Consider the following 11,774-nt stretch of genomic DNA (forward strand, 5'->3'; position numbering starts at 1 on the left):
GCTGGGAGGGACGCAGAGCGGGGTTACCACCGGCGGGGGCCGGAACCCCCGCCTCGCCTCTATCCGCCTGCTGCCGCCGTCTGTCTCCCCTCGGGGTGGGTCGGTACAAGTGGAGCCGTTCCGGACCCGGAAGAGGCTGCGGCGCAGGACTCGGCGGGGCAGCCGCGCGGGGTCCTCGCGCGTCCCACGTTGGGTCCTGGCCTCAGCCGTCTGTACACCCGGCTCGCCGCTGCACCACGCGTACCCCACGCAGGCCATGGCAGCCGCCGACGGTTCGCTCTTGGACAACCCCAGGACGTTCTCCAGACGCCTCCCAGCCCAGGCGAGTCGGGTGAGTTTTGACCCGGCTTCAGCTCCGTCCCCACCCGCGGCCCGGCTCTCAGCGCGCCGGGAGCTGCGGCTGTGACTCGGGGTCGGCTTTCGAGTCCTTTACGGAGTTAAGCGGGAGAAAGTCAGACTCTCGGCAGCTTCGGAGGGAGTTGCGCCGAAACACAATCTCTAACAGGAACACCACCCGCTGGGATGCTCCTGGAATGAGGGAGGGGAGCGGTGTGGAGGGGCGGGGAACTGGGTCCTGCGCCTAGAAAAATATAGGAAGGAATTGGAGACTGTTTCCCGTGGAAGGAGGACTTGACGCTCCGGCGCGAGTCCCAGGCTAAGGCTTAACTTCTGTAAGCCAGTTTCCTCCACTGAGTGCGGACTGACCTCTGATTTTTTTTTTTTTTTTTTTTAATCTTGCCCAAATTCCCAAGGGTTCTGGAGTCATGCCCTACAAACCATAAATTCTCATCAGATTGGTTTCATTTAATCCTATATATCGTGACTTATTTTGCAACCTGACTCTGACCTAACATATGACAAAGAGGAAAGTCAAAATATTTTACCCCAAAACATGTTTCTTTGCCCTATTTTGAAATGGCCCAGCAAAGCTGTTCTTTGTGGGGAAAAACTTTACATCTGTAAAGAATCTCTGTTAACATAGCTAGATCTTTTTCTTCCAGGCCCTCCTAATCCTAAAGAGATTAGGAGTCTACCACCTTTCAAATATCTGAAAAGGAAACATTTATCCTCTGTTGTCTCTAAGGGCAGCCACTGAGGACTTCAAAAGAACCTTGGTCTCCACAATCTTTTATCTTAACCTGAACATTTTCTATCCATCCTAGGTTTTTAGACGAAGTGTCAACCAGAAAATGTTTAAATTTACCCATAGCCTGGAACCTCCCCTCCCCCCCACACTTTGGGTTGTCTCACCTTTCTGGACCAAACCAATGTATTTCTTGAATGTATTTGATTGATGTTTCATGCCTCTGTAAAATGTATAAACCAAGCCGCACCCCGACTACCTTGGGCACATGTTCTTAGGATCTCCAGAGGGCTATGTAATGGGCCATGGGTGCTTATACTTGGCTCAGAATAAATCTCTTCAAATGTTTTACAGTTTTTAACTTTTTGTCGCCATGGGGAAGGTTCATTTGTTTCAGGAATGAGGACTGACAGCTAGGAGTTTCTTTGAAGAGCCTTCAAAAATGGGACAGATTTTCATCCACGTGCAATGGAGGGGGAAAGGAAAATGCATTTCATTGACATAATCCCGTAGCTAGAAAGGGGAAAGATGCCCTAAAATTAACTTAAGCAAGAACTGAAAACTTTCAAGAACTGAGAACTTAACTAAGTTTCTAGGATGATTTTGTCTCCTAGAAAAGAGGACTACAGAATAGAAAAGGTCATGTAAAATCATAAAGTGATCATCATACTTTAGGATTGAGATGCTTGGCAGTAAGGAGTCCAGCCAGCCAGTGGTGTAGCTGCATCTAGAAGGAGGGGGGAGAAGGATAGAGGAGCCATTGGGAGCATGGGATTTGGAATAGGATAGACCTTGGATTCGGTACTATCCTTGCTGTACACTAGCTCTGTGACCCTGGGGGAAGTTACTGAATCTTTCTGATTCTCACTTTTCCTAGCTGTAAAAAGAGAACAATCATTTCTGCTTCATATAAGGTAATTATAAGGATTCAATGAGATAATATACATAAAGACTAGACTTTGTCTGGCCCACAGAGGCACTTAATAAATGCCAGCAACATGAAGTAGTGTTAGCTGCATTTTGGATAATAGATTGCTACGTCAGGAGATCACTGGGGAGCTTGTGTCCTGTGCAGAGCCTAGTAATTAACACATAAGGAGCATGGAGTAAATACATGTAGGGTACCTAGTTTTATGATTATCAAAAGGGGATTAATTAATGAGGCGATGCAGTGGCCTTGTCTATATACACATTCTCATTGATGTCGTGAATGAGAATGATAGATATGCTGATGAGACTTGCCAGCAACCTGAGCTTGGAATGGATAGCTAATATACTGGATTTAGAAAGACTGACAGCTTAAATTATGCTATATCTAACACTATGCAGACATTTTCTCTCCAAAAAATACTTTCTGGACTGGGTGCGGTGGCTCACGCCCGTAATTCCAGAACTTTGGGAGGCCGAGGCAGGCAGATCACCTGCGGTCAGGAGTTCGAGGCCAGCCCGGCCAACATGGTGAAACCCCATCTCTACTAAAAATACAAAAACAAACAAACAAAAACTAGCTGGGCATGGTGGTGGGCGCCTGTAATCCCGACTACTCAGGAGGCTGAAATCACTTGAATCCAGGAGCCAGGGGAGGTTGCAGTGAACTGAGATCACAGCACTCCAGCCTAGGCAACATAGTCAGACTCTGTCTCAAAAAAACAAAAACAAAAAAATTTTCTGATTTTTTTTTTTTTCATGCTGAACAATCTTTAGTTCAAATATAAAAGTTCAATACAATCCATTTATAGGGCTCAAGATTTGTTGATCTTTTAAAAACAAGAAATGGGGAAATGCAACAAAATGATCTTTCCACTTTTCAAAAACTTTCAAGGATAAAAAGGATAGCTCATAGGGCCATAAAATACCTGTTTAATCAAACCCACTTTCACCCCCTACCAGTTGTCTTACTCCCATTCCACAATCTTAATACATATTCCCAAATGAAGATTTTCAGTTCAGCTTTGCTACGTAACCATTTAAAAAATACTTAGCACCAGCACGCTTCCTGTGATGGCAAGCAAATCATGAAACTACTTCAATATGCAATTCTTCTTTTTAAAACAAAGGGGGCAGTTATTTGTAGAAAGCAATGCTTAGCCTCCAGATACATTTCCCAGAAATGGCATATGCCATTCAAAGGCCTAGACACTCTTATGCTTTCAATGTAGAATAGATAGCCTAATGTGCATAGAAGCATGAATGGCAAAGTTGAAGATCAATATTATAACTGTTTTTTATTTCTTTGAAGCACAGTGAAAGAAAAATGTTGGTACACTTTGGAGATTCAGTGGTCCAGGGTACACTGTCATAACTTGAGGGACATTATAAAGTTTTTTAAAAAAGAGGAAAAAAAAATTCTGTTTCAAGCACTGCATTGCATAATTTTACCTGCCCAAACAGACCATTTACAAGTATTAGGTCAGTAAACTGCTAACATCCATAAAAAGGTAGCTTTCTTACTAAAATGCAAGAATTTAAAAGATTGGTCTCTAAACAAAGGACAGAAACAAACTGGAATGAAAGCGTAGATATCACATCTAAAATTGGGGTTTTTTGTTTGGGGCTTCGTACTCCTCTCTGTGTCGTATCCTGCTGGAGTTCCAGGCCCATTCCTCTAAGACCCTGTCCACGTACAGGCCCCACACCTCCCTGCCCAAGGCGCTCAGGACACATGTCACTTCCCATCCTGGAACCACTCATGGTTGCCGGTGGAACTCCAGGATTAGCTTCAGAACTTACGCCGCCGCCACCACCTAGAGGTGGAGCTTTCTGGCCTCCTGAACCATAGCCTCCCCATGTTCATTGCTCCTCCGCCATCCGTTCTCACGTCTCTTGATCCGTGTAGCCCATTCGGCTGTCACTTTCCTCTCTTTGGCGCCTCATTTGTTCTTCCATCTCATGTTGACAAATCATCATCTCTTCCTCGCTTCTACATCATTCCTCCTCTTGCCTCAATTGCATTTCTTAACATTTCTGCGTTTCTTGATTGTGAAGTTCTTCCGTGCGTCTTAATTCCTCCTGTCGTCTCTTCAGATCTTGGCACAAAGGATTTGCCTGATGTTCACAGCAGGCGTCTTCCGTTTCATTTTCCAATTTGTCTTTTGCATCCTTCCTGGTTTTTTTTTTCCAGCTTGTTCCCTTTGCTGTTTTTCCATTTCATGACCAAACACTTCCATCGCTGAGAATATTCATACTGAGATGTGCCACGCTGGGCAAAACGAGGAGGGGTTCCTCTCTCCTTTGGGTACATTGGATTATCCTGTGCAGGTTTTTGAGGAAGACCATCTTTATCGTCTCGTTGTTCAAGTGGTTCCACAGTGACTGGACAAGGAGTTGTCAGCAGAAAAACACTGCATTGTTCAAATGCCTTTCTTGTTGCTGGTTTAGAAGCAAATTCAATAATGCCTTTCCTGGTAGATCTTCCACGATCATCCCCTGTTATAACAAATGGGATCAAACTGGCTAATGGCTTCTTCCAGCAGCTCATTGGAAACATGAGGTGAAAGATTAGGAACAGACAGGGCAGCAGGATATGGGGCCAAGCGAACTCGAAGCTGTCTACCTCCCATGGGTGTATCATCGAGTTCAGCTTTGGCAGTTTCAGCCAGAGCTCTAGATTCAAGCTTAATAAATCCAAATCCTTTGCCTTTGTTGATAAAAACTTCTCCTGGCTCTCCATATTTAGCAAATAGTCTTTTGAATTCATCCTCTGTGATTTAGATTATCACAGGTAGATTCCCAAAAAACAACCCACATCGCTGTAAGTTTTCTCTCCAGGCCTCCTCAAGAGAGACAAGTTGGCTTTAAACCCTTCTGAGTGCGGCCATGGGGCCGGGGCCCCTGCGGTGCTGCTGGTGGTAGGGCGGGTGGTGTTGGCGCCCCCGCTGCGGGGCTCCCCACTGCTTGATGCGGTGGCTTGTGGCTGCCAGGAGTGCCTAGGCCTGGGCCCTGCGTAGGCCCAAGGGTGGAGGCGTGGTAGGGACCCTGCTGCTTGGAGGGGTGGGTGGCGATGCCATCGTGGGAAGGGGGCCTGAGGTGACTGCAGGCAGCGGCATCTGGGTGGGAGTCGGGCCTGGCCCTGACCCTGGCGGGGCCCCCGAGGTTTGCTGAGTGGCGGGCGGCGCGCTGCCCTCTCAGGGAGGGGGCTGGGTCCCTGAGGAGTGGTGGACTTGGATGAGTCCTGTGGCGGCGGCGGCAGCGGCTGTGGCTGTGGCTGTGGCTGTGGCTGCGGCTGTGTTAGTGGCAGTGGCTGTGGCTGCGGCTGTGGCAGTGGCTGTGGCTGTGGCTGCGGCTGCGGCTGTGGCAGTGGCAGTGGCTGCTGTTGGTGTGGAGGCGGGGGCGGCCTCAGAGACCCAGGGGACCATGTTCTGATTGAGGCCCATGCCGGGCGGTGGGGAATGGAAGTCGTGGAGGCTGTCGCCTCCTCCACCCCCGCCAGGACTCCAGGACCCCAGAACCTATCCCAAGACAGGCTTGTGGTCAATGGGAGGTCGAAGCAGAAGCGAAGAAGACGCTCGGGAAGCGTGGAGGCCACCTTGCTTCTCCCGAAATGACGGATGGCACAGGCCAACTTTCTGATTATTAATACAAATTTATCTTAAAAAATTTGGAAAAAAGATATTTTAAAACCCACCCATAACTGCCATACTAAGACAGTGCTTGTTGCTATTTGGTGTATGTCCTTCTAGAGAACAACTCAAAGTAGAAACCAGACTCCACAGGATGTTTTCTACAGCAGAGAGAATACGGTAATAAAAGGTCCTATGGTACTGTGAGGACGCTGGAATAGAATCTCAGTGCCTAGGGAAAGGGAGCCTGGTTTCCTCAGTGATGGGCAGATTACCTCACATCTCTGCCTCCGTGTTCTCATCTTAAAATGAGATGACAACAGTACCTGTGTTGATAGTGAGAGAATACACGTGAGTACTTAGCATACTCCTTGGCGTGTAGTAACTACTCGGTATGTGTATGAATACCGAAGGCCTGGCATCTTAGACTCAGGGCCAGGTGGGTCCTAGAGGCCATTTGCCAAAATCGCCTCATTTTACAGGTGTGGGAACAGAGACCCAGGCGGAGTGACTCGCTTCATGTCGCACTGCTAATTTCCAGTAGCTCCAGATACGTCCTTGCTCCCCAGCTGCTCAGACGCCACCCCAGGAAGCGTTCTCGGTGTTCTTGCCCCCTGCTGCTTTGCCGCAGTCCATGTGACTCTAGGTTTTCTAGCGGCTCCCGGATCCTCTTGTACGCACGTCTTCTGTAGCACCAGTGTAGAAGCTGGGTTCATGCCTCTACTAGCAGAGGACACAAAAAGCATGACTTGGTCTCCTCCGATAGTGTGTGACTTTCTCGAGGGCTTGGCTAATCTTTCTACTTTGTATCTTGAGAACCAAGCTTCTTGACAACTGCGAATGAATGTGTTGTGGATGCTGGGAATAGTTTAATTGTATCCAGCTGGTGGGAAGGGATAATTCCATGTGTGTTACTCATTGACTTTACAAGCCTGTACAGGGGATACGGTGCTGTGTAGGACAGACTGGTCCCTTTCTTGTGGTGATTACAGTCTAATGGGAAAGACAGACATGAAGCAGTGAGCTCCATGCTATGCTTATTATTTTGCCAAATGCCATGGAGAAGAATAAGGGTGCCAGGAGAGCCAAGAACAGGGCATCTTGGCTGACTGGGTGAAGAGAGGTCAGGAAAGGCTCTTCTGAGGAAGGAGTTGGTGAGCCTCCATCTGAAGGATGAGATGGGGTGGCAGCCACGGGGCAGAGTGGAGTCCCGGGTGTGGGAGTAGCATGTGCAAAGGAGGTGGAAGGAACAGCACATTCTAGGGATTTCAGGAAGACCAGAGTGGCAGACAGCAGAGTTGAAGCTGGTGAGATGGGCAGTGGTCAGATTCTAGACGGCTTTGTAGATCATATTACAGACTTTAAAAAAAAAAATTGAGCCAGGGTCTTACTTGTCACCTAGACTGGAGAGCAGTGGCATCATGGCGTCATCATGGCTCAATACAACCTTGACCTCCTGGGCTCAGGTGATCCCGCCCAAGTTAGCCTCTCAAGTAGCTGGGACTACAGATATGCACCGCCATGCCCAGCTAATTTTTGTATTTTTTTTTGTAGAGACCGAGTTTCACTATGTTGCCCAAGCTGGTCTTGAACTCCTGGCCTCAAGCAGTCAGCTCACCTCAGCCTCACAAAGTGCTGGGATTACAGTCAAGAGCCATGGCACCTGACAATATTACATATTTTTTATTTTAGCCTAAGAGCAATGGAAAACCTAATGTGTTTTAACTCTGAGTACTTGTTTTTAAAGAGATGTTGACATAGGAATAAAGGGTGACCAAGATGATAAGTGATCTAAATTTTGTGTCCTATTTGAAATAATTGTGTGCAAAGAAGAAAGAAAAGAGAGTTATGTGATACAAGAAGAAATGGTAGGTGTAAGAGGAAGTAAGCTTGTTCGGTGTCGCTGCAGAAAGTATACCTCAGACTTAGGTTTGAAGGATGCGGATCTTGCATAAATGTCAGAAATAGCTTCCTAATTCCTAGAATTGGTCATGAACAGAATGGGCTACCTCATGGAATGCCGGAGGTGTGCAGGGAGAGGCTGTAAGTCTGCCTGCTCAGGACCTGTCATAGGAATTGCATGCATGGTGGGAGTGGCCTTTGGGAATTTTTGTGCTCCAAGAGTCCTGAGTCTGTAAATCAGGCGAAATCTGCACGTTTCATACTGTCTTGCAAATGGTTCAACAAACCTGAAAATTGATGTCATCTCTTTCTGTAATCTGAAAATTCATAAACTTGGGACTTTGTAAAAATAAATTTGTAAGATGGAATATGTCAGTTTTTTACTTTATTAATATTAAATGTTTGAAGTTGTATTTAATTACTTAGGTAAAGGAATCCTTATGGAACAAAGAACTGTTGTTATTGGTGGGTTAGTCTGAAGCTGAGGGTTATGGCTAAGGAAAGCCAACATGTAAAACCAGGTCATTATTTCAAGCAAAGAGGAAAGTAACATATTCTGAGAGAACGCCAAACTCCAGGATAACAAGCACTGGCTACTCAAGGGATGCTTTTATATTCATTTGTAAATCAGAAAAGAAGGCCAAAGAAAATAGAGGATTTGGATGTTTCTTCTCCTAGGGGAAGTTTGGACATCATGCATTTAACCACATTCACATAATGGAAATAAGAAGCAACAGTCCAGAGATTCCTAGTGCTGTGTAGCCTGTAATCGGCAATCAGGCAGGGGCTCCGAGACTTGAAAGGCAAGGAAGGTAGGAAGTAATTGTGATAGAGGTGATGGATGGAGCTGCATTCTCATTTGGAGTGGGAACAGGGAGTAGGAATTTTCTCCAGACCATCTGAATCTGGAGGAGCAGCTTGAGAGGAGAGAATGACAGATCCAAGCACTGGGGTAGAATGGGAATGAAGGTTTCCGTGTCTTGGGCACCGGCCGGGAGGCGCATTCCACTTGTCCTCTCCTGCGCGGGCTCCAGTGTGCTTTGTTGGTGGAGAGAAGAGATTCATTTTCCTCCGCCCTGCTTTTCTCCTTGGGTAAATGGATTCCTACGAATATGGATTGACACACCCTTCACAAGGTACATTCTTGCTTCCCTTAAAACAGACTCCGTTAGTTAACAATTCAACTGGAAAAATGTTTCTTCTTGATCCTTACCCTCATCTTGATTGATTTAACGGTGAAGATGGATGGTGAGGTCTGGTGGATGTGTGAGCTGAGATTTTTTTTCTTTTTTCCTCTTCCTTTTTTTTTTTTACTTTTTGGAAAAAGCTGAGTCCAAGAGTCTGGTTGCAAACCCTAAACTGTTGCTTGACATATGGGGCATAATGATCTCTGCAGGGAGAGATGCAATTCTGTGGGCAGTCAGGCTTCACTCCGAGCTCTGTCTTCATGGACTAATGCATCTCTTGTTGATCTTTCCTTCTGGGAACAACGCAGCAAGCAAAGGCTACAAAAAGAAAATACCAAGCGTCCAGTGAGGCTCCCCCCGTGAAACGGAGGAACGAAACTTCATTTCTCCCAGCCAAGAAAACTGGTGTTAAAGAAACTCAAAGGACTTTTAAGGGGAACGCACAGAAAGCGTTTTCTGCGAAGAAGCATTCGGTTAGCACGAATGATGGAAACCAAGAGGAGAGACCGTGTGTTAAGACTTCATCACTGTTTAAAAACAACCCTGACATTCCAGAGCTCCACAGGTATGTCCAGGGGCAGATGCCCCTCAGGAAAAAAAAGACTCTGTTCTCCCCGTTCTTTGTTCCTATTGGAACTGACGCCTGGGTTTTTGTTCATCATTTACAGATCCGTAGTAAAACAGGTGCAGGAAAAAGTGTTTACTTCAGCTGCTTTTCATGAACTGGGCCTCCACCCACATTTAGTAAGTGTACCTTTCAGTGTTTTGTGGGTTCGTTTTTTTTGGTGTGTTTGTCCGTTCAGGTCTGTGAAATGGCAGTTCTAGGAGGAGAAATGGGAGACAGTTTGTTTCTGCTCCGAGTTACCTGAATGAACTGAGATTGCTATGGTACTCTTTTAGGGCAGTTCAGGGGTGCTTAGTTTGTTGACTGTTGACTGCTTTCTGACCCCACCGGCCCCACCTCCGGTTCTTTTTTTTTTTTTTTTTAAGTACTGAAGACTTTCCTCGGCTAATACAATTTAGGGTCAGGACGTCACTTGCTAAACTTTAAACAGCTTCCTGTTTACTGGATAGCTGTGGTGGTGAAGCCATTTGTGGTGGCAGATGTCACAGTGACCATAGGAGAGGGAACTGTGCTGGCATCTTGCTGTTAAGGGACATCTACAGTTTTAGGGAAGTGGGGGAAGAAGAGTATTTTAGTGTGTGTTCTGCAAACACACGGACACTTTAAAGGAAAAAGGTGAGTTCTTCAGACACTCGTGAGTAAAAATATGTATATACACATATGTATATTAACTTTTAGGCAGGCTTGGTTTCCTCTGCTTGTATGGTTACAACCTACCCCTTCACGGGTGAGTTACTAAGCCTGTTTCTCACCTGCAGGGTGGAACAGGGTTTCTCAGACTTGGTGCTGTGGACATTCTAGACTAGGTCACTCTTAGTTTTGGGGACTGTCCTGAGCATTGCAGGATGTTTAGCAGCATCCCTGGCCTCTACCCACTAGATGCCAGTACTGCCCCCCCCACCCCATTATGGCAAGCAAAATTTTTCCAGACATTGCCCGGGTCCCCAGGGATTTAGGGCGGGTGGCAGAATCACCCCAAGTCGAGAGCACCACCTGGGTGGAGGAACTTAATTTGGTCATAGTAGTCAATGTCATCTCAACAGCAGTTTCTCCTTTTTTGTGTAATTTCCAGTAAATATTTTGTATCCAAATATTAAAGTTTTTTCATCTTCTCTCTTAGATTTCCACAATAAATACGGTCTTAAAAATGTCTAGTATGACCAGGTAAGAACTTCATGCTAACTTGATTTCTTAGGCTTTAAGTGGGTATAACCAGACGAAACATGTCTGTGCAAGGCAGACCAAATTTGTGTCTTGGTGTTAGAAAACAGCAGGCGCCAGGCTATTGACCATAAAGGATTGTCATCTCACTTAGCTACTCATTCTCTCCACCTGTTAAATGGAAAGACCGGCTTTCCATCCACTTCTGCCCTTGGCTCTAAACTGCGAGAGATGTCTGATTCAGAAGGTGGGCTGCATGAGCGCCACTGTTTACTGGGCTTCCCTGAAAAGAATTTGGCCGAAATATAGAATGCGACCATGTCATTTCTTAGTAGTAAGAATTAGTGTCAACCAAAAGGTCAAGAGGAAATGTTCCGTTGAATAGAATGGGATACTGAAAAAATGTTTTCAGCGTTTGCTGTAGGGAATGACTCCTGGAAAATAAGAAGTAAAAGGTGTGGGGGAGATGAGCTTCCTTGTTTTGAGTATTTGTGCTTCTGTGCATTTTTTTTTTTTTGAGACAGATTCTGTGCATTTTAATAATGATCTTTTACTTTGATTAGTAAAAATTAATAAAAATATTACAGACTTAAGGAACCTCCCCACGAGTTTTTTGTTTGATCAACCAAATTTAAGTGATTTTTGTGTCTGTTTTGGTTCTTGGTTTAAAATACATGTGTAGTGATTTTTGTGTCTGTTTTGGTTCTTGGTTTAAAAGACATGTGTAGACACACATCTCAGCATGTCTGTAACCTTTTCCTGGAGAATCCAGAGAGCTGCCGGCTCTCTGAATAGCTGGCGAGCTTCCTCCTGCTATCCTGCATGGAAACCTTTCCATTGTGTTTCATATTTCTGTTAGTGATAGCAAGAGAGTGTGTGATACACTTTGTGGTAACTCTGATTTGTCATCATGCCTGTTCCTTTTTTTTTTTTTTTTTTGTAGACAGAGTTTTGCTCTTGTTGCCCAGGCTGGAGTGCGGTGGCATGATCTCGGCTCACTGCAACCTCTGCCTCCCAGGTTCAAACAATTCTCCTGCCTCAGCCTCCGGTGTAGTTGGGATTATAGGCATGTTTCACCACGCCTAGCTTTTTTTTTATATTTTTAGTACAGACAGGGTTTCTTCGTATTGGCCAGGCTGGTCTCAAACTCCTGACCTGAGGTGATCTACCCGCCTCGGCCTCCCAAAATTCAAGGATTACAGGTGTGAGCCACCCCACCTGGCCACCTGTTCCATTTTGAAAAGAATTAGTTTAAT

At 45.9% G+C, this 11,774-nt stretch overlaps 1 protein-coding gene and 1 pseudogene across 4 annotated transcripts in view; one reads left to right on the forward strand and one right to left on the reverse strand.

Moving 5' to 3' along the window:
* Positions 1-126: 126 nt before the first annotated feature.
* The window catches only part of DDX31 (DEAD-box helicase 31), a 78,776-nt gene continuing 67,128 nt past the window's right edge, over positions 127-11,774 (forward strand). For 3 of the 4 annotated variants that reach the window (XM_074394573.1, XM_074394574.1, XM_074394575.1), the window contains exons 1-4: positions 166-331; positions 9,041-9,297; positions 9,401-9,476; positions 10,478-10,521. In XM_074394573.1, coding sequence (XP_074250674.1) covers positions 257-331; positions 9,041-9,297; positions 9,401-9,476; positions 10,478-10,521 — 452 coding nt within the window. In that variant the 5' untranslated portion in view covers positions 166-256. Of the gene's footprint in view, positions 332-9,040; positions 9,298-9,400; positions 9,477-10,477; positions 10,522-11,774 lie in introns of all 4 variants that reach the window. The other variant, XM_003935913.4, reaches the window with a different exon arrangement.
* Positions 3,613-6,359, reverse strand: LOC120360670 (splicing factor, proline- and glutamine-rich pseudogene; annotated as a pseudogene).

The sequence above is a fragment of the Saimiri boliviensis genome, chromosome 2 (genome assembly GCF_048565385.1).
Source record: "Saimiri boliviensis isolate mSaiBol1 chromosome 2, mSaiBol1.pri, whole genome shotgun sequence".
Taxonomy (NCBI): domain Eukaryota; kingdom Metazoa; phylum Chordata; class Mammalia; order Primates; family Cebidae; genus Saimiri; species Saimiri boliviensis.